A 23,801-nucleotide genomic window follows, 5' to 3' on the forward strand; every position below is an offset into this window, starting at 1 on the left:
ATCATCTCTAGATTATTTATAATACCTAATACAATGTGAATGCTAAGGAAATAGTTGTTATACGGTATTTTTGTTTGTATTATTTTTTATTGTTCTATTGTTATTTTTATAACTCTTTTTTTCTGAGTATTTTTGATCCACATTTGGTTGAACCCACAGAAGCAGAACCCGTGGATACAGAGGGTCGACTATAGTGCATAGTGTAGTAGACACTGTTGGTGCCCCACCAAGGTGCCTTTTAGCAGGCTAGTGCACCCAAACTCCAGTTGCTGTGAGTCCTGGCTGTGACCATCACACAGCTGCACCCTTCTGAGAATTACCTTTGACTGAAAGAAACCTAGTCAGGAAATGCCTGCAAGGTTGTGATCTCCTCCCTCCTACCTAGGGAGACAGCCCACAGTCAACGATTGACTGATTCTGGGACACAGTAGCCAGTCCTCTTGCCTCAAAGGGGAGCAATTCTCTGGTGTCTTTCACATTCCAGACTGGGGCTAGATTTCCAGTGGACACATGTCTCGGCCGTGCTTCTTCCTCTGCTCTAGGCTCCTTCTCTCACTCCCTTACATGGTTCAACTAAGAGTATTCCCTCAAAAAGTCTCTTGCACTAAAATCCTCATCTCAGGTTCTGCTTCTAGGGAATCTGACCTGAGACACGGTAAAGGAAGGGAGACCTCTCAGTTATTCCTTCTTCACAGTAACTCTTAAAAGCATCATTTTTTTTCCATTTCCAACCAGACCCATTTGTCCATTTCTCTCTCAGCCTCCTAAAATCTGCAAGAGCTTTCTAATTGTATATGATTCTTCTCCATCACATCGGACATTCTATACACCAATCACAGCTGAATTTTCCTAAGACATCAATTTTATCATTACCTAAAGAGAAAACTCTTGGAACTAGTTTTTGAAGTTTTCTCCAAGTCAGTCAGCCAGCCAGCCAGTCAGTCAGCCCATCAGGGGCCTGTCAGGCAGTCAACAAATACTTGTTGAGTATATCCCATGTGCCAGATTCTGTGCAAGGAATATGAAAAAAGACACAAGTCCTTTTTCCTAACCTTATGTCTAACAGAAGAGTTTACAGACAATCTGATGCCATTGAAATTTTCTGTTCTTGTCTTACCCTACTTTGAAGCACTATTTTACCTAAGCAAATCTGTTCATTAACCCTGTTCACTTTTAACCCCATACTTCACCTATTCAGACTCAAGTCCTTTCAGGATCCAGTTTAAGATCTTCCCTTATTGCTCCAGCCAACAACAGCATTTTGGTCAAAGCCATTCAACAAGTCTCTAGGACATTCCAAAATTTCCCACATCTTTCTGTCTTCTTCTAAGCCCTCCAAACTGTCCCAACCTCTGCCCATTACCTAGTTCCAAAGTTGCTTCATTTATGGGGATCTTTACAGCAGCGCTCCACTACCTGGTACCAATTTACTGTATTAGTGCATTTTCACACCGCTAATAAAGACATACCCAAAACTGGGTAATTTATTTAAAAAGAGGTTTAATTGACTTATAGTTCAGCATGGGTAGGGGGGCCTCAGGAAACTTAGAATCATGGTGGAAGGAGAAGCAAACACATCCCTCTTCACAGTATGGCAGGAAGGAGAAGTGCAGAGCAAAGAGGCAAAAAGCCCCTTATAAAGCCACCAGATCTAGTAAGAACTCACTCACCATTATGAGAACAGCATGGGGGGGACCACCCCCATGATCTAATTACCTCCCATGAGGTATCTTCCCCAGCATGAGGGGATTACATTTCAGATTACAATTCAATATGAGATTTCCGTGGGGACACAGATCCAGACCATATCGACTGGGGAACCCTCCTATTTAGCAACAGGAAGTGATTCTTGTGTACATCACCACTCCGAGGACATGTGTTTTCATATCAAGAAATGTGGTTCGAGGGCTGACAGTCAGGGTAATGTAAGCATTATTACATCCAGAGGCAAGAAGAAAAACAGAATCTGACTCTTCCATGCCAACACAGAGAAACTGAAGGTAGTCAGCAAAGACTTGACAAGGCTTCAACCCTGGTGAGGAAGAGGCTATTCTCAAAGGCTGGAGGTGAGTGGAGTGAGTAGCAACAAAATAGTGAGGAGACTATAGGGCATGTGGGGCAGGGAGCCAAGCAATTCAAACAAGAACCCTAATGCCATCTAAATCTACTTTGAATTTCTAGGAAAATATACTGGCCATTATTATTTTTTAAATTTATTTGTATTTTTATTATTTTTTTGAGATGGAGTCTCGCTATGTCACCCAGGCTGGAGTGCAGTGGCATGATCTCGGCTCACTGCAACCTCCACCTCCCAGGTTCAAGGGAGTCTCTTGCCTCAGCCTCCTGAGTAACTGGAACAACAGGCATGTACCACCATGCCCAGCTAATTTTTCATATTTTTAATAGAGACAGGGTTTCACCACATTGGCCAGGCTGGTCTCAAACTCCTGACCTTGTGATCTGCCAGCATCGGTCTCCCAAAGTGCTAGGATTACAGACGTGAGCCACCATGCCAGCCCTCATACTAGCCATTATTAACAAATGCTTCCTAATGCTTCCTACATTTCTGTCTTTCATTAACTTTCTCATCTCCAAAAATTCAAAAATTTTCAACTCCTGGGACTGAGACTATCTGGTACCTTTATAAGAATCAGGTTAAAAGGCTAATCAGAGACTCAAAAGAACGCAATCATTTGTCTCTCATGTACCTTTGACCTTAATGGCCCCTCCCCACTTCGAGTTGCCCCATCTTTGCTTTGAGTTGTCCCGCTTTTCTGGACCAAACCAATGTTCACCTTACATATATTGATTGATGTCTCATGTCTCCCTCAAATGTAGAAAACCAAGCTGTGCTTGGACCACCTTGGGCAACTGTCGTCAGGACCTCCTGAGGCTGTGTCATGGACATGTATCCTTAACTTTGGCAAAATAAGCTTCCTAAATTGACTGAGACCTGTCTCAGATATTCAGAGTTCACAAATCTCAACAGCAGTAACATCCGAGTTCCCCTTTGAATTGTTCTTGAGTCTCAACCTTTTCTCCTTTGGAATGTTCTTGAATCTCTACCTTTTTCCCTTTGAACTGTTCTTGAATCACTACCTTGTCAATAGTTCTTTCAGCAAGGTCTCTGTCCTACACAACCAACTGCCAAAGAAAGGGCCCTTTTCTCACCTGATCACCTTATCCCCTCTAAATTTGCTAGCCACACATGGTGGCTTCCAAAGCAATCAGACCTAGACCTGTCCCAGTCTTCCTCTCCTTAGGTACTTTTCTCTGGAAACTTAAGATTCTGCTGGGTTAGGATGCAGCTGGTGACCAGACTCTAGTGAAGACCTAAGGTTTAGCATAACCTTGGAAAATAGTGCCCAAAAGGGTCGTATCTCAGCTGCTCAGGGACTGCCATGTCTGCCTGACTGTTCATATACTTACTCTCCCAAAGCACTCAGAGAACCTTATGTTCCAACCACAGATTATATTTTATTTCATAGAATCCATGTCTTATTTTATTTTCATGGTTTATTTTTAACCAAACCATGAAAAAGATAAAGTACTTCTTAGCTTGCCTTTCTGTTAAAAGGTCTAACTACAATATAATTATATTTCCTCAGTCTACTTCAAAAAAGCCAATGTCTGTCACAAAATTAAATAAATCTCGATGCTTCCAACATTATAATTTTCCATTTTGCTTGTACCAAAAGAATACTGCCTTATTCTACTTCTAGAATAAAAAGTAGCAAACTTGCAACTTCAGATCCACAAGCTTATTAAAAATCCTAATTTTAAAAATTCATTCTCTTGTAGTTGGGCAGTAAATTTGAAAACACAATGCTATGACTGTCAAATAGGTATAGATAATGACATTAAATATGAATAAGCACATCATTTCATGAGTGCAAGATGAGTTTATAAAATACAAATGCTCTGACAGTAAGAAAACATACTGCTATATTCAATTATATCATCTGCCCAAAATACAATTGCTTCTATGTTTGGTAAATAGATTAAATCCAGGTCACATTCCTGCATTCAACTGAGTTTCTAGTCACTCCCTTTTCTCTAAATACTTGCGCTCTTTGTTTCTGCATGTTCTTAAGTGTCATCATTTATTGCTATAGGCATGATGGCTATATTTAACTAATAATGACAGTGGTTGTCATTAGATTTTAACTCAGTAACACTAGTCTGACATATCATTTGAAGTATGTCTTCAATTTACATTTGATTAAAATTACAAACATCCCATCTATCGTGCCAGTCAAAATGTTGTCACCCTTTCCCTGAACTTTTCTATGAACTTTCTTTAAATAAGTTATGGCAGCTTAAAGTTAAGGCTAGCCCTGGGTCATGAACATATTTTAAAATACAACTTTTGGAATGGAGCAGATTAAGACCACTTGGGGCTCCTTTTATAAAAGGCCTTGATTTTGACCTACACATAGATATTGAGAGTTCAAAGCCTTTAACTCAGATTCCCATATCATGCTGTATACATAACTGCTTGGCAGGTATTTTAATTTGGTTGTATTTATTTCGAGATCTCAGACCTAGCAAATACCTTTGTTAGTAAAATCAGATATGTGTAACAACTTGTATGAAAACCTTGTGGAAACATACCTAGAAAGGATGGAGCAAAAGAAGGAAAATAAATAAGGGCAGGTAGAAAAATAATATTTTAAGTAACTATCATATGCCAGGTTTTTGTATCATCTTCTTTACTTCCCATAATACATCTGCGAGATGTAAACTTTTGTTTTGTTTTGTTTTTTGTTTTTTTGAGACAGAGTCTCGCTCTGTTACCAGGCTGGAGTGCAGTGGCATGATCTCAGCTCACTGCAACCTCTGCCTCCCGGGTTCAAGTAATTTTCTTGCCTCAGCCTCCTGAGTGTCTGGGACCACAGGCGCGTGCCACCATGCCCAGCTAATTTTTGTATTTTTAGTAGAGATGGGGTTTCCCCATGTTGGCCAGGATGCAGTTGATCTCTTAACCTCGTGATTTGCTTGTCTTGGCCTCCCAAAGTGCTGGGATTACAGGTGAGAGCCACCACACCTGGCTGAGGTGTACATTACTATCCTCAATTTACAGATGAAGAAACTCAGGCTTAGTGAGATTAAGTGACTGGCCCAGGTTCACACTCTAGTTTGCTTTCCTGGCAGTGATGAAGAAAGTCGAAACAAAGTTTGTTATTGTTATTTTCCTGAACCCAGCCAGCTATTCTAGGAAGGTAAAAGTGGACACAAAGTTCTCACTAACTTGAAGTCTTAATTATGTTTATAAGACGGTATTCTAAGTTTTCTGTTTAGACCAGGGGTTTATAGACACTTAATTTTCAAATAATTTACCTTTATTAGAAATATCCAAGAGTCATTTAAAGTATTACTTCATCTATATTACAGATAAGGACATTGAACTACAAACCAGTTTGCCCAAGACCAGACACAGGGACTAGAATCTTGCAACATCATCCGACTTCGAGTCTAGTGTCCTTTAAAATAAACAATAATGCATTTCTCACAACTCTCCTAACAAGATATCTAAAGCCTTCAAAAGTGAAAAGTTCGAATAGCAAACCGCTCAGAAAGCATAACTATAGAATATATAAATGAATTATCAGGTAAAGTAACAAGCAGCGTAGGCAGACAACTAAGTGATTTGCTTTAGAGGTAACTGTTTCATTTTCAATTTTGTAAAGGCATGCAAGTTAACAGAACAGTATAGGTTTGCAAGCATCTGTATAGTAAACAAATGCAGTCCCTGTGAATCAATATAATTCAACATTTTGTGGTTATGTCAAGAATTTAGGTGTTTTTCAATGATTTGGTATTTGACAATATAAAGAGATGCTGCCAGTCACATGCAGGCTATAGATTTTCCTACTGGCTAAGAACACTTTATTGGTCCATCTCATAATTGTCTTGAAATCCACACCTATTTTATATAGTAAGGATATTCTATTCTTTTATTTACAGATTTAAAACTTTGGAGTAGAAAATACATAAAATATTTTTCCTATAGTTTTACCCTCACAGAAATAGAAGGATCATATGCTGTCTGAGAAGAAAATGGTTATTTTTTTCTCCATATAATGCCATCTTCCTCCTTTTGAATATATATAGAGTAGTGGAAGTTAAAATGTACAAACAATCTAACCTAATAAATACACTATTCAAACCAAAAGATAAAAGGGAATTTGGGAAAGTCAGTCCTAACTACTGTAGCTGACTGAATGCCCTGCAGGTGAACACCACAAAGGCTGGTATCTGCTTTGGCAAGACTAAAGCAGCCATTGGTGTAGGCAGCACTATAGCGTTCTGTCTTGAGATCTAGCAGCAGAAATATTAAGGTATGATGTGATGTGAGTAGTGGGTCACCTATTAAAACTTGTGCTTTTAACATAACAATTTAAAAATCAACAAATTCAGTAGACATAAAATGGAAGAGAATATAATGCATGAATCCAGGTTCATTAAACTAATGCATTTTTTGAAAAACAAAATATGACAGAACATTTCATTATGGACGCAGATATGAGAAAAAGTGTTATGCTGCTATTTAGAATGTGTCTTGTGTGTCGTGGAATTGAAATATTTCCAAATCATCAATAATTAAAACGATGAGAATCCATCATTTCACTGACACTTCTACATGAAAAGATGGCCTATTTTAAATGTGCTCACACATATTCTTGTCAATCACAAGCTGTCATAGCAAATTATTTCATTTTGTAGATCACATGGCAGTTAGTAGAAAATATCTAGGCTTAAATTTAGATCTTAGGTGTAGTATCAAGAATTCCTTTCATGCATTTTTTTCTGTGACTACATCTTTACAATACAGGATATAAAAGGTTTAAAATCTTATTCATAATACCAAGTTTCACTTCTTGTTAACAAAACTCAGGACTGAAATGAATCACTGTAAATGATAATTCTGAAAGCCCAGTAATAGAATAGGATATATAGGAGAGAGTAGAAATATAAAACCAAAAATTTTTAAAGACAATCAGAGCTCCATACAATAGAACTTGGACCTAGCGAATTAGGTCTAAACAGTGTTTTCCCCTCATCTTATTTAAGATATTCAGGCAAGCACAGGGCACAAACCATTTATTATGCTATGTTTGCATTACTTACATACAGCTTCCAGCAGTTATAAAGGAGCTGAACTCATAAACTCCATGGATCTGATCCAAGATCCATGTGCTGTGTCACAATTAAGCAGAAGATTCAGGAAACTGTGAATAAAACCTAAACCACATGGCCATGAATCAGAAAACTTAATATGCCTTTTCAAGCAATTCATTAACTGCATACTCATAATTTCAATGAATTATTAATAAATGTAAAAACTTCAAATGCCAGAAGTATAATACCTAATAAGGCATCATTTTCAACAGTATTTATATAAAATATTTCTATGTTCCTGATCTTTTCCTTATACAATTAATATTTCTGATTAAATATTCAACTTTAAAATGTAAGAATCATTCTAATACTGCATTTCAACAAGGAATGCTTCATGTCAGTCTTGACCTTGGCCTGACCTCCATATGAAAGCTTTGTGTTTCAAGGTATGTGATGAATAGCTCTCTGGCTTTCTATTAGATCCAATGCCACTGGTTGTCAACAGTGATGCTCAAAAGGCGTAGTAAAATAGTTAAAATATCAGAGATGTTCTGTCGGATTTTTTCTGTCTTAGTAAATCTGGAAATCGTTCTTACGCAACTTCCTCTATCTACATTGCTTTTCCAATGAATAATGAAAACCAATGAAGTATGAAAATATAATGGCCAAAATATATACGGACTTGTTTGGCCTTCCAATGCCAGAAATAAAATAAGATCCATTTGATTTATGTTGTAAAATAGTGTTCTCAGTTTGAAGGATTTATAACTTATCTACTCAGTTTAAGTTCCTTAAAGGCCAGGACTTTTATCCCTATGCTGGGGCACACGTAGTAGGTACTCAGTAAAAATATGTTTTTTTAAATTAAATCAAAATTTAAATCAGAGATGAAAGAATAATGATAAAAAAGAAATCACACTATGAGCCACAGCTTTTATCTTTCTCTGACCTGGCCTAGTATCTAGCACATATAGACTCTCAATAAATGTTTATTGAATGAATAAAAGTCTGTAAATTAAAATAATGACCAGTTACCCATTGTATATAAAATATTTATGCTCATTTAGAAAGATACATCAGTAACAATCAATTCTGCCAACTGTTTTCCCCTATTTACCTTTAGCATGTTCAATTTTCCAACTTCTGATCATGTATCTTTAAGTTTATCTACCACTTTCAAAGTTATTCATACAAGTTTTTATTTTAATGGTACATTTGTGGCTAGTTGGAAAATTATCGATTTATCTATAAAACAGATGACAGAAAGGTAATCTTCAAGCTGGTTTTGGTGGTTTGAAGAAGTGTATGTGAATATGTGAGTGATATATTGCATATCACTCACATCAAGTTAAATATTACCTTTCATATATAAATGTGTATATATTTACATTTATATTCTTAACATTCTAAAAGAAACCAAACATCATTGTTTAAGCTTATCTATAAGCTTAACTTGGATGAATGGCTTTTCCCCATTATACTTATCCTAACTCTTTTTAATGGACATGAGATATGCTAGTCTGTGTCCAAGCTCACCTACAATTTCTTTTCTCAAAAGACAAGGCACATCTGCCACCTGCTCTACTCCGTGTCCCAGCAACAACTGTCGAGCAGCATAAAGATTGATTATCAGTCAAAAACCATTGCACAACACCAGATTTTGGTGGGTTAAGCTTGCTGATCCAGCAAGAGATGGTGTGAAATTTTCAGGAATGTGTGCCAACATTTTGGTGCTAAAAGAACAGCAGTGCATGTCACAGTGAAACACAGCCAAAGATATGCAGACAAAGCAGAGAAGTTTTTTGTTCTGGACTTGGCTTTTGAAAAGGATAAAAGAGAAAACAAAAAGTAGGAGGAAATTAGTTAGTACATTTAAAAATCATCCACCAAGCTCAGTCATGTGTGTGACATTATTATTTTAGGAATACATGTCCAGGAGATTTTCTTCTTAGCTTAGCTGTAAATAAGTTTTATATGTCTCTTCCACAATACCATTATTCATATGAAAGGCAAGCATTTCTTATTAATAACAATAATCAAGGATCTTAATGAAGCAATCATTACAAATATATCTGAATTTTTTAAAGTCACAGAAAAGTATTTTCCCACTAAGACTCATGTTTTTATATAAGCAAATGATTCAACTAATATAAAATTAAGGCAGCCAGCCATATTTTAAACTTAAAGCAAAATGTGAAAAATATATGAGTTTACACTATCAGATAGGTAATTTTCAATGAGCATTATAGCAACAAGCTTCTTCACAAGAACCAAATTATCTTAAATTTTCTATTGAATTCAAGAAATTGCTTATTTCCTGAAGATAAAGTTTATACAAGAGAGAAATGCTAGTATGACTTTATACAATAACATTAACAGAAGGGAGATTTTCATCACCTCATCTGTAATGAACTCCAGAATTACTTTTATTCTACTTATGGAATTACTGCCTAGACTTGCCTTTGATTCACTAGCTTTATAGAAGTTGCAGGAAAAAATTACTTCTAATAAAGTATAAAAAGCATAGGAAAGTACAGCAGTTAGACACACTGAATTTTTATGGCAAAGTCCTTATTCCTCATGTTATTTAAATCTGATTACCATACATAGCACTTGATACCAAACTCTGGGTACAACATGCTTGGAAGAATATTCTTAGATAGTAGTGCTTTTATTTCTCTCTTAAAATGTATTCTTATCCACTGAAGAAAAAAATAATGCTATTTTTTTTTTAATTTTAGAAAATCTCCACATTTCTGAAATGTTGAAAGAAATGAACTTTTTGGCAAACCTTTATTGAAAATATGTGTAGGATTGTATTATACATTTTAAGGTAAAAAATAATCAAGCTGGAACATTTATTATGAAATGTGTTATTAGAAGAATCACATGTATATAAGAAATGTATATTCATTATTGGCCACATTTTCATAATTATGTTGATACTATCTGAAAAAACACCAAGAATGTAAATGAATAAATGATACTTGAAACTTTGAACTATTTTCTGAGAGAATAAGTCTAATGAATTATGTCTATTGAGTGTCACAGAAACTAAACAGTAAATTCAATAATCTCTGATTTAATTTATTATATTTTCACCATTTAACCTCCTGCAGGCTCCCTAATGTCTATTCAGATCTATATTAAATTAAGCACCAATGCTAATGAAGGGCAATAAACGTGGCTGTCAGTGGATTTTTCTTTCATTAAGCACATTATCCTCTTACTGAGCTGTAAATGCGTAAACATTAGTTTTGTTAAACCATGCAAAAAAGACAGGATGAAAATCATTTTTTAATTGCACCCCTTAAGCAATTCAGTATGTGTGGGGGTAGGGTATTTTTAAAATCTTTTTTACCTTTAATTTTTTTGAGTGGATTTAAAAAGGGCTCTCCCGTTGAAACATAAACATCGGCTTCATGGGGTATATCTTCAGGTTTGAGGGCTTCCTTGCCGTCTGCCAAGAACACTCGTCTTGCGGCCATGTTCAGATTCAGCTTTTCTGTGCACTGTTCCAGCAGCTAGAAGAAAGCAAGAGGTAAGTCAAAGTGATTTACGACAAAGAAAGTAATATATTTTCCTCAAAACGAAAGGTTCTAATGATCAAAATAGAAACCCAGCTGAGTCACTTGCCAAGTTTAGTAACTTGACCAATACAGTTATTTTCTAGCAGTTGAAAATATAGAAATAAAAGGTAAGTCACAGCATGAAGCATATCTAATTATTGACTAATTTTAATATTTAAAAGATCTGTCATTTTAATAACTCTACAAGGTATAATGCCATTGCATCTGTTTAATTAAATACACTATTTATATATTGAATTTTTTTAAAAAAGAGTGAAATTCCTATGAAATCTACATATATACAAGCAATCTGCAGATTCAGATTCTTAAAAAGAAAATATTAACAATAATTTTCTCAATTTTTATATTATAAAGAGAGTAAGGGAAAAAAAATAAAGCTCAGAAAACTTTGGAACACTAGTTACCAAGGTGATGGTTGGTACAGTAACTTTGGCAAAGACTGTTCTATATCCATTTTTGTAAGCTGTTACTTTAATCACTCTTGGTTGAAGTTTGTGTCTTTGAGACAATCTCTGCCAATTCCAGGCTGACTGAAATTTTAAAGAAGAGAACTCTGCAACCCTGAAGAAAAAGAAAAACAGAAAAATTGATGCATGCTAATTAGTAAAAATTTTTAAATAAATATTATCCTGGAATTTTTTAAACAGGTATAAGCACTAAAGATTGTTCCTATGTATGTAAGTATACCTAACAAAACTTTTTATAGGATAAGATTGTTGTTACAGAGTAACACTGTCACTATTTAAATATTCCAAAAAATTTTAAACACGGTGTTTGCCAAAACTGCTCATATAAAACATATATATCAGAATAAATTATTTTTTATCACTTTACTTATAAAACACAACAGTCCTTTAAAAAATATATATATCATATGCAACTAAAAATTATATATATATGATATGTTCTGATAGCAAAAAATAGTAATATGGTCTCAATATCATGAAACAGCAAATGGCTAAGATTCTACACAAGTTTCATGTTTATCAAAATTCTTTAATTTTTTAAAAAATGATTTAAAATTCAAAAATATTTTGATTTTAAAATTTTGATTCCAAGTTTAATTGTATTGTTCTTATTTCAAATTGTCTGGAAGTGGTGAAAGTGAAGATTTCTAAGTTTCATCTTCGGGCAAAACTAATTTTGATCTTTATGATTTTTCTCAGCAAAAGTATGTGGTAAACTAACATGTCAAATTTTCTTCATAATTCTCTAACCAAGTTAATTTGTAATGCCACAGAAGAAAAGTAAACATTTTAAATTTAAAATGTCACGTAAGTTAAAAACACAACCTATTCACATATTCAAATATCTGAAAATAGTGGGGTATTAGTTTCTTGGCTTGATTGGTATTAGTTTTTACCAATATTTTCTTCTGTCTATGAACTCTTGTGTTAACAGTTTACGATAACAATCTTGACGTGAAAACATATTTACAAAATGGTTTTATAATAATGTCATTCAATTCTGTTTCAAACTATTGGTTAAATATCAAAAGAAAGCATTTTTATTTTTAAATAAGTTCGTGTGAGCAAAGATATTTCATGATCCTAGCCTGATTCTGCTTCAAATATTCTTTTCAGAGTTTCTGATTACCCAGGTTGAAGTATATCTCATATTTCCCACAGTGTAATTAACATTCTACTCTAGTGCTTTCAAAGAAAAAAACAAAAACAAAACCATAGAGATGTGTTACATTTTAATGTCTGAGATAGTCAATTGAAACATTATAAATTCTGCTCAAAGGAAAGAACTTCAACAGTAGGTTAAAAAGAACAGAGAACAGCTTTGATTACCTCAGTTGACCCACTGGAGCACTGACAGGTCTGTTTCTCTTGGATGCTGATATAAAACAAGAATTCTTTTTACTGTTTGATTTGTAGCTATCTAGGTCTGATATTTCATCATGGCTGTGATCTGATGCTGTTTGATGTGTGGAGTAATCTTGAAGTTCTGACCCTTCTGGTACTGCTGCTGAATGCACAAGTCTGTTGGGGCCAAACTGAGGCTGCAAATAATCATCAGTAGTTTTAATAACTGCTTTTGCTTGGGATGACATAAACTCTCTGGAAGAAACAATGCATGGAAGAATATAATTAATTGACTTGTAATCATTTATTAACAAATACCACATAATAATGAGTTGTGTGCTATGTGCTACACAAAATACTACACACTTAGCCATTATTTTGTTTAATGCCTACAATATTCCTGGGAAGTGGTTATTATTTTTATTCCCATTTTACAGATTTAAGAAATTGAGACACAGTGGGGTTAATTAACTTGCCCAATGTCACATAATCAGTAACTGACAAGGTGGAAATTTGAACCCAAGCCTGTCCTGAAATAAAATCCACATTCATAACCATTAAGCTTCATTGCTTTACTTAATTCAACCAAAAGGAAGCTTGCATAATGTTTAAAACAATGTAAGTATTATTTTTAAATTCTTAGATCCACTTTATTTTCTAATACTTACTTAGCACTCTGTTGTTAAAAAATATGTGGGTCCTACCCTCAAGAAACTTGCAAATAATCCCCCAATGGAGAATATATGTTAAATAAACTGAAAATGAGTGTGTGTTAACCTTAAAGATGAAAAGAACTCATTGAAGGCCATTTTAGAATGGGTGGGAATAAAGTTGGTAAAGCCTTCACAGCAGACCTGAGATTAGCCTAACTAACTCATCTTGGTTTGTTCAGGACTATCCTGGTTTTGGCACTGATGGTCACACATTCCAGGAACTCCCTCAGTCTCAGATAAACTGGGTCAATTGGTCACCCTACTGATATTTAGGCAGGAAGAGTAGTATCTGGATGAACTATGATGGGTGAACAGGGGACCACATGACCTGGAAGAATATATTAATCTATGTAGACACCAAGTTGGTAGGATGAATAGGTATAGAATGTACTGGTATGATAAAATAAAATAAGTTTCAATATATTTGCAAATATTGAGCTCTGTGGTGATCAGGCATAGAGGATAGTCAGGTTCCATGTATTACCGTAATTGGAACTATCTTTGCACAAACCAAATATGCTTCTTTCCAATTTGCTCATTCCTCAATAGTTATTGCATAATATAATCCCCCCGAAACACACCCCCAATTATAAATTAACATATGTTCAGTGTTGAAAGCTCAGCAGGGACTGCCCCTCCTCCAAATCTTTCACATCCACAAATGTCATTACAATCACAATTATTTCTTCCAGCCTGCCCTCTTTATGCTCACAAACAAGTAAAATGGTCAATTATTTTCTCTGAAAAAATGAATGGTAGTCACACATCAGAGGGAAAACAGATGTTTGTGTGTGTGTGTGTGTGTGTGTGTGTGTGTGAGCTCACGCAGTGGACCCAGGGGAACTACACCTCTGGAATCCAAGCAGTTATATTCTGCTGTTGTTGTTATCACATGTTTCTATCCAAGTCTGCCCTGGACTGAGTACAGTACTGGGGAGAGGAGCGGCCTTCCCTACGCTCTGAAGATCTAACCAGGTTCAAAACTGTGGCAAACAGTGCCTTGAAAGGGTCTTTGGACTCTAGCTCTGGCAAAGGTGGGACCTCCCTTCAGACCACCTAAGCCACTCAGATTTTGATAACGGTGGTGAGTGATGGCATGTGGTAGCAGTCATTTCAAACTGGCAGTGTTTCTGCAGCAACAGCAATGGAGCTTCAAATGGTCACCAAGCTCTTCAACCTGGGGGAAGACCAGTAAACAGCCAGGGGAAAGAATCACAGATCTCATAAACAGTTCCAAGTTTCCAATAAATAGTTACTTGAAGAGCAGATTCCCATATTTTTTTTAAAAATGGAATTCCCTACTTAAAAGTAGAATAAGGTGTCTTTTTTAATGAATGTATTTTGTTCATTGTGAAATATTCTTATAAATATACTAATGATTTTAATATAATAATCCATTATTCCACCACCACAAGGCAAAAGGTTTTTATTTTTTCATATTCTAAAGTTGTAATCATGTTATATCCTCAATTCTATTGCCTTCTGACTAAATATTGTTTTTCATGGTATTCACTAAATACCATTATTCATGTTGCTCTATGCTCTGTATGGATTTTATTGGAATATAATATTTTATCAACTGTATTGATATAGCCCTCTTGTACCTAGTTATGCATAGGCTGTCTATCATTTTTGTTTGTCACACACATCTTCCCCCTCTTCTGGTAACAGCACTTGCTTTCTTTTGGGAATGCAAACTCTTCCCAACTCCACATCATCCTGATAGGGTAAAGACAAGAGATTATAGGAGATTTACCCAGTGAATAGTAAAAATAATTAAATTTAAACATATGGTTCAACTTTATAATTTATATCTGAAAGTGGGAGAAGGGGTAGTTTTTCATGTTAAAGAGTTAATATTATTGGTCCACTAAGAATAGTCTTCAGCTTTGATTTGTTTTACAACATTGATGACAGGTTTTCAGTAAATCTATTTTTTTTTTTTTTTTTTTTTTTTGAGAAGGAGCATTGCCCTGTCACCCAGACTGGAGTGCAGTGGTGCGATCTCAGCTCACTGCAACCTCTGCCTCCCAGGTTATCACATGTTTCTATCCAAGTCTGCCCTGGACTGCGTTCTGCCTCCCAGGTTCAAGCGATTCTTCTGCCTCAGCCTTCTGAGTAGCTGAGACTACAGGCACATGCAACCACACCTGGCTAATTTTTTGTATTTTTAGTAGAGACGGTGTTTCACCATGTTAGCCAGGATGGTCTCGATCTCTTGACCTCATGATCCTCCCACCTTGGCCTCCCAAAGAGCTGGGATTCCAGGCATAAGCCACTGCGCCCAGCCTCAGTAGTTCTTACAGAGTCTCAAACTCATCTTTCTTATAACAATTGATATGTGTTTCATAGCTTGTTAGGTGTTGGAGAGGATGATCACATACCCTTGCAAAGCCAACTTGTTCCACGTGGGAATTAAACCCACATAGTCAGTTTGCTAAATTGGTGCTGGAATGAAAGGTGTTAGGTTCATTCAGCTTTCAAGAAACAGAGAGGCACACTTAGGCTTCAAGTGATAAGGCTTATTATCAAGATACATAGAAAGTTACAAAAGTAAATAAAACCACTCCTGCAGGGCACAAAAATTGGTAGGCCATTCATGGCTGTCGAGGATACACTAGTGACTTAATTCTAGTAGACTCCATGCTTTTTGACTCAGCACCTCCTATCTCCTTCTGGGTCTACCTGCCTCTTCTTCATACATCATGATTGCCTGATTTACCTCTATCCTCTTCCTCTTTCCTCATGGCTTCTGCTAACTTCCTCTATGTGTCTCATTTCTATGCTAAATTACTTTCTTCAGTCTCTGTCTATATGACTTACATTCAAATTCCTCAAAGAGTTTAATTTCATCACTACCCAGGATAGGACACCCCTGTTGAGTAAAACTCTTATGTGAGGCAACCTCATGCTACTGGCAAGCCTGCATATGGGAAAGTACCTATTAATGGCCCAGCTAGAGATAGGACAGCAGGATGCACACTGGAGGTACACAGGAGGTAGGGTGATATGGGCTCTCAGTGCCTCCCAAACAGGTAAAACATAATTGGCAGGGGACTTGCATGGCCTGTCTTGTACACTAAGATGAGCAGAGACACGATATATTGATTGATTTTAAAAGTATTCACTAAAATACATCATACAATTTAAATTTCTGCCACAAGTGTTTAAATGTAACAGCTGCTGAAACAGTGCTCTGATTCTTTTGATTATTTTAATATTAGTCATTCATTTCTAATCAAAGAGGAATATAAGAATACAGTACCATGATTGCAGGCCCAGTCTCTGGACCATTTGGCTCAATAGTCTATGTCAATGTTGGCCCAAAGGGATATGGATCAAAAGGAAGGATTGTGCTCCTTGACAATCCTAAAGATGCCAATCTTGAGGGTGAAGAATTTAACACAAACTGCCAGCATGATAACCTGATCATCATAGTACAGAAATTTATTACTCCCTCAAAATCCTCCCCATTTATTACTGAGAGTCCTCAAAGTGGTATATTATAAATTTCTAAAAGTATCTCCTACGTACCTATAAAAATATGTTGGTAAGAGTCACAGCTGTTTCCACTCTCTTCTCTCACTGCCTCGCTGCTGCCATGACCAGTCACAAGAACAATGAGGTCCATGCCAAGGTGCTACCTCAGAGTGTTCCCAAAGACTCTAGTGCCTGGGGCCAGAACAGTCTAGTACAGGGATGATGAAAAGAGACATCCCTCCAACCCTGTCCTATTAAGTCACCGAAACTCTGAAGCAGCTCAACTTGTGGGCAGAGCCCCAAGGAGTCTTCTTTCAACAGTCCCATCAGCTTTTGGCCCTTACTTGCCCAATTATAGGGACTCTTATCCAGGCCAGGCAAGGTATAAATCATATATCATGCCCTTCGTATTGACAGTGATAATAACAATACTAATAGCTAATGCCTACATAGCATTTATGTCAGTCACTGTTCTAAGCATTTTATATTAATTTATCATTTAATCCTCACAACAGCCCTATATTATTATTCCCCTTTTCCAGATGAGTAAACCAAGGGCTTATGGTATTTGAATTTATATCTACAGTCTTACTGTGATGGTTAATTTTATGTGTCAACTTGACTAGGCAATAGGATGTCCAGATATCTGAGGAAACATTATTTCTGGGTGTGTCTGTGAGGATGTTTCCAGAAGAGATTAGCATATGAACTGGTGGACCAAGTAAAGCAGATGGCCCTCCCCAGGGCAGGTGGGCATCATTCAATCTGTTGAGGGCCTGATTAGACCAAAAAGGCAAAGAAGTTGGAATCTGGCTTCTTCTGCCTTACTGCTTCAGCTGGGACATTAATCTTCCCTGTTCTGGTCACTCTTGTTCTCAGGCCTTCAGACTCAGATTGGAAACTACACCAATGGCCCTCTGTCTCTCAGGCCTTTGAACCACACCACTGGTTTTCCTGGGTCTCCAGCTTGTAGATGGATAATCATGAGACTTCACAGCCTCCATAATCAGGTGAGCCAATACCTTATCCTATATATATATAATATATATACAAAATATGCAGTATATGGACTAGACATGGGGGCTTATGCCTGTAATCCCAGCACTTTGGGAGGCTGAGGTGGGAGGATTGCTAAAATAGGGAGTTCAAGATCAGCCTGGGCAACATAGCGAGACCTCATCTCCAAATTACAAAAAATTTTAAAGTCAAATAAAATATTTATTTTTAAAGTATAAATTTAAAAATAAAATAAAATAAAATAAAATATTATAACCTATTGGTTCTGTTCCTCTGGAGAACCCTAATACATTTGCTATTTGTTTTCTGTTTTACCTATCTGTTCTATGCTCCTTTTCACTTCTTTGTTGTCTTTGTTTAGATTAAAAAATAATTTTCCATTATTTCATTTCCCCTTCTATTAGATTGTATGTTATACATTTGCTTAACTTTATTTTTACTGGTTACACTAGCCATTTCAATATGAATCCTTGTCCCATTAAAGTTTAACATTATTACTTACTCATTACTTTCCAGACAATGCACAAACCTTAAAATACATTATATCTGTTTATTGTTGCTTCCTACGGCTGATGAACAATACCTTTGTTCCCATTTTCATTAATAGGTGCATCTGTCTTTCAGGGGTCCTAGCTTTATGAAGGGAGCTCAGCTCCAAAGTCTTCCTTGCTTGAGCTTGAGGTTTTGCATCCTGTTCTTCCTGTGCTTCTTGAGAACTATTAATTATATACATTTTATATTATAATTTATTTTAAGATCCACATTTTTAAGATCTACATTAAGATCTATACAGCTATCTTTTCTAAAATTCAGTAAGTTATATGATAGTTTTGCTGAATTTTGTCTTTCCCAACTGATACTAAATTTAATTTAGTGCTGTGGTTACTTTTATTTATTGGCCCATACGCAGTCTCAATGAACAGGTATAGTTCCTTTCCATGTGAATTCCTAAACCAATTGTTCTAGAAAATGGTCTTTTGTCCAAAGACAAAAACAAAAAAAAAAAAACAAAACAAAACCCTCACCTTCTCCTCACCTACTGTTGAGATTTTCCATAATATTCTGGAACCTGGGCTAATTTTATAACATAGATTTTCTTTTTAATATTTCTGTCAGATTGATAATCTTGTCCTGGAAGTGTGTATGTCTCTACTGCAAATTTTTCATTGCCTCTGTAAATAACTCACATATAAACAGACAAAGTAGTTCCTTTTTCAGTATGATTTCTATGCCAACCCCATATGATGGAATGTGTTTCCTCCCTGTGCATCCATACCTGCCCTGGAAGATTTGATAGCCAGAATTACTATATCTCTTTGGTTATTTCCTATCATATAAAATGCTAGCTCTTAATTTCTGTCAAATATTTCAATTTATCATTGTATTACTTAATCTTTTGCCATGATATAGAAGCATTCTTTTTAAGCCTGAAGTTTAAATTCCACTGAAATGGATTAATACAAAAACGTTAATCATATTACTTCATAAGTATACTTCCTTTAAAAATCTATTTATATATCTAACCTACTACCTATCACTTACTTCTCCATCCATTATTAGTTGTACATCTATTGAAGCACAACAAAGTACCACAAAATTAGTGGCTTAAAATAACATCTATTTCTTAGCACACTATTTCTGTAGGTCCAGAGTCTGGGCAAAGCTTAGCTGGATCCTCTGTTCAGGATCTCACAAAGCTGAAATCAAGGTGTCAGCTGGGACTGCAGTCTCATCTGATGCTCAGGGTCCTCTTCCAAGCTCATTCAGGTTGTTGCCAGAATTCAGTTCTTGACTGCTATAGAACTTATATTGACTATCATCTTTTTTGAGGTCAGCAATAGCTTAGCTTTCTAAGTTGTCTGTCTATGATCTCTATCATTGAAGAGTTCATCTGATTAGGTCAGGCACACCCAGAATAATCTCCCTTTTAATTAATTTAAAGATAACTGATTGTGTCACTTAATGACATCTGCGAAAATCTTTTCTCTTTTGCCATATAATGAAACTTAATCATGATGGCGATATGTCATTGTATTTACAGGTCCTAAAGATCTTAAACATTGTAGAATTTACAACCCTCTTCATATTTCAGAGTAGCTTTAATTCTGCTTACTCTCTGAAATTTTCATTAAATCTAGTTTACAATTTTTGCTTTACAAAGCAACAACTAAGTAATCTTTAAGGTCTAAAAACACAAGAAAATATTCTTAGGAAGGACTATAGGAAAAAACAGGTAAGTAGACCATAAGAATTAAGGAGATGACTACAGATTTGATAAGAACAAATTTTCTACTCATTTCCTCTCCTTAATGGCATTAGTAAACCTTAGTGACTTTTTATAGCAATTTGAAGAAAACTCCTAGTAAAATCATACTTCTTGGTCTCACATTCAACAATTTCTACCAAGTGGTGTTGCTCATTACTCCCCTGTAATATCCCTCAGCTATAACTGCACCACATTGCCTTCCATAGTTCCTACCTGCACACCTTTTTACCAATAGTGTTCACTCAGCTAATCTATACCTATTACTGTACTTCTTTCAAAAAATAAATATTTAATAAATGTTAATCTCAACTCAGAATTTACATTTTCTAGAACCTCTTTCATAATAACATTAATTGTCAGGTGAAAGAGAACTATTAAATCGTTACACATATAAATTTACAATTACTGATCATGATTAGCTCTGAAGGAAAAGCCCTGGTTACTGAAGGGAAAAATTCCAGGGGTTAGAGTCATGGAAAAGGCCTCACCAAAACTGTTCAGGATGGCAGGACACATAAGAGAAGATAATCCCACCAGATCCTAGTTATTCCTTATTCCAAATCATTTCCCCAGGCCCTTTGTAAAAATTGATGTCCTGTTTTGCATATTGCCATGTTTGCTTTGTTATCTGTTACATAATTTCAGATGATTTCAGATCCCACTCCGCAAGAGTAAGATCCTTGTTTTACATCTGCTATATTTCCACAGGAACTCAACCAGTGGTTGATATGCAGGAATTATTCTTTGATAATTATGACAGCATGCAAAAATGTATCAAAATGCCACTGAAAAGAAACAAACACAGTTCAAGAAATAAAATAAAAGAAAGCTGAAGCCAAGAGTTATGTCAGGTAATGTTGATTATCTGTCTAAGTCATTTCCCGCATTTCTTCTTGGATAAAGTCTCAGTTATTTTTAAGAATTCATCTTCCTTATATGCCCATGGAAAGTATCCTATGATCAGCTCCAGTGGGTAAATCTTCAGTGGTCTAAAGCCAATGATGGTAATTTCATTTCCCTTGACCCTGGCAGGTTAAGTAATCTGCTTGTGACCTAATTTTGGCTAATGAGACATAATAAATCTTTTAGAGAAAGGTTATTCGCCCTCATGAAAAAGAGATGTAAGTGATCAAACATTTATCTTCTTTACTCGGACATTGCTGAGTGAACATGTGATGAGCCATCTTGCAAGCAGGAGGGGTCAAGCCAAAGGATCTAGCCAATATTCTGAGGATGGCAGAGGGAAAGACACAATGAGCCAGACTTTTTGATAACACTGCTGAACTGCTGAATTTAACCCTAAAATTGCTCTCTCTCTGAATTCTTCTTACATGCAATAACGAATGTTCCTCATTTTTAAGTCACTTTCAGTTGAATTTTGTTACTTTCCACTGATAGTGGCCTAACTTATATAGTCAGCTTTCCACTACTGCAGTAAATGTAATGGACATGTGGTGTAACGTAATTGATACTCTGAATTACTTTTGCTTTATTTTTTGCTTTATTAAACACCTTTACTAATATTGAATTAATTTCATAATAAGATAAAATATAAAGTATCTGCTATTTTCTAAAAATTCTACTTTTACTTAATCAGGAACATGTCACCAGAAATTTCAGCATAAGCATAAAATGACATGGAGTTTTGATTTTCCCTCTTTATGAAACACAAAACATCCTTGCTACATTTAGATTTCAATGGCATAAATTTGCATGTGGCTAATAATTCTATTCTTAAGCAGGAAATGTGGCTACTTTGACAGACCGTGGCTCCAAAACAAACATGCAGGTCTAAGTTATCACATAATTTGGATGTGAATTCAACAGCAGGATAATGAAATGACAGTTGCCAAGGATTTGTACTTGCTGTCTCTTCATACTAGTGTTGCCTGTCAAAATGTCTCTTTTTCTTATACAGAAGCCATAGAATTTTTATGGATAGCAATTACTTACAATATGAAATGAAGTACATCAAATCTAACAACCACTCTTTAGCCCTTCATTATTTGGTAGTCTCTTTGTTAAATGTAGTCAACCATTTTAATCTAAATTATTTATTTATACTGTATATCTGACAAGCATATATTTCTTGCTTTAAATTCTTATGGCATTTAAACCTTCCTGAAGAGTTTCTTTTAATATTATCATTTGTAAAACTTATCTTTATTAGAGTACCATTTTAATGGTAATTAAGCTCTCAAATTGAAATATATACAAATAAAATATAAACATAAAGTGAAATGACCATAAGTATGTTCAATAATGAACCATCAGTTTAAAATACTGGAATACAATCAATAAAAGAAATAACCCTACTTATGTTTGGTGAATGCAAGCTTTTATAAAATTTCTTAAGCACACAAAGCACAAAGATTTTATTAAACTTCATCCTGCCCTTTCTCCAACTTGCTTAAACTTCCAAAGATACAAATAACTTTCTCCAATTGCTAGATTCTCTGATAAAATACAATTTAGATATCATAGAAAATGAGTAATAAAAGTAAAAAATTCCCCACAAGTTTTACTTCCAATTCCAGAAGAAAATGCAATTCTAATTTGGCCTAAAAATGTTTATAAGGGTTTTTCCAACTGCGGAGCAATTTCAGGATATTTTATAACACATAACAAATTTTTACTTTCAACTCAATGATTGAATAATAACCAAAATGTTACGTTCAAACTACATATATACTACATGGAAGATATTCAATAAGTGTTTGTTAAGTTAAACTTGTTTACTTTTGCAGAAGAAAAACTTCTAAAAAAGAAGAACAATTTCCAAAATTCATAAAGACACATCTGAGCATAGCATCAGGGGCATAAATCATTCCACTCAAAGGAAAAAAAAGGTTTTTTACTTGTATAAAAGTACACAGGAATAAAAATAAGGCATATGTGAAATTTAAAACTGAGGGTTTATAAATATTATATACAACTTTTCCAGAAGAAAATTTTCAAAAAGAAACAATGATCTAGTCTTTTAAGATTTTATAAAGAAAATATTATATTTATATGGAGATCTGCAGAAATATTTTTAAAGGCTTGAAGGAAAAAATCTGGAAAAAGATTATGAACTGGAGAAAGTATAATTTGTTGGGTAGTAGCATGAGTCTAAAACAGTGAAGGTGTTAGCATGCTTCATTTACTATTGTTTCCTCTCCTTCCCGTCTGCCACTCATTCCATGGTGGGAATCGACAGTTCATTTTTGGAATGATGAAGTTGCTAAACTTAAACTGTCCATAGAAAAGGCAATGGTTCTAAATGTTTATATTTCAAAAACGATCTAAGATTCATTCCAAGTAAAAAGTACCCAAAATAAATGACTTAAACAGTGACTGAATAGATTAGGTGTCTGTTAGTATCCTTGAAAGCAAGATTTGCTTGTGAAAAAGTAGCCTTGATAATGTACAACAGCAACAAAAATGGTTAGTATTTACTTTTTAAAAACTGATTTCAGTTCTCATTTAATTTACTAAAAGTAATTTTCCTCCTCAGGGAATTGTAAGGGTTGGTAACGCTTTATATTTCTGATAAATGCTGTAGTGTTAGATCCATTTGAGTTCATACCATACCTTCTTTACTACTACTGAGCTGCCAGCAGGATAAAAAATACTATAACTTCTCATTATAAAAATCATTAAATCACATCCCCTAGATGATCATTGGCTGAAAATCGTTAAAACAACATATTTTACATGTGAGATGGAAAAATTCACTAATCGTTTACAACATTCTCCTAATGCAAAAATGGAATCGTAATTTGGAGATCTTCCACTTCAGCATTTGGAGCGCTGGATATGA

At 35.2% G+C, this 23,801-nt stretch overlaps 1 protein-coding gene across 1 annotated transcript in view; it reads right to left on the reverse strand.

Annotated features, from left to right (window-relative positions):
• Window positions 1–23,801, reverse strand: part of DCDC1 (doublecortin domain containing 1) — a 508,775-nt gene that overhangs the window by 441,705 nt on the left and 43,269 nt on the right. Inside the window, exons 6-8 of the mRNA XM_021926829.2 lie at window positions 12,509–12,778; window positions 11,117–11,273; window positions 10,484–10,646 (exon numbers count right to left, since the gene is read on the reverse strand). Of these exons, the coding sequence (XP_021782521.2) occupies window positions 10,484–10,646; window positions 11,117–11,273; window positions 12,509–12,778 (590 nt within the window). The remainder of the gene's footprint in view (window positions 1–10,483; window positions 10,647–11,116; window positions 11,274–12,508; window positions 12,779–23,801) is intronic.

This window comes from Papio anubis, chromosome 12 (genome assembly GCF_008728515.1).
Source record: "Papio anubis isolate 15944 chromosome 12, Panubis1.0, whole genome shotgun sequence".
Classification (NCBI taxonomy): Eukaryota; Metazoa; Chordata; class Mammalia; order Primates; family Cercopithecidae; genus Papio; species Papio anubis.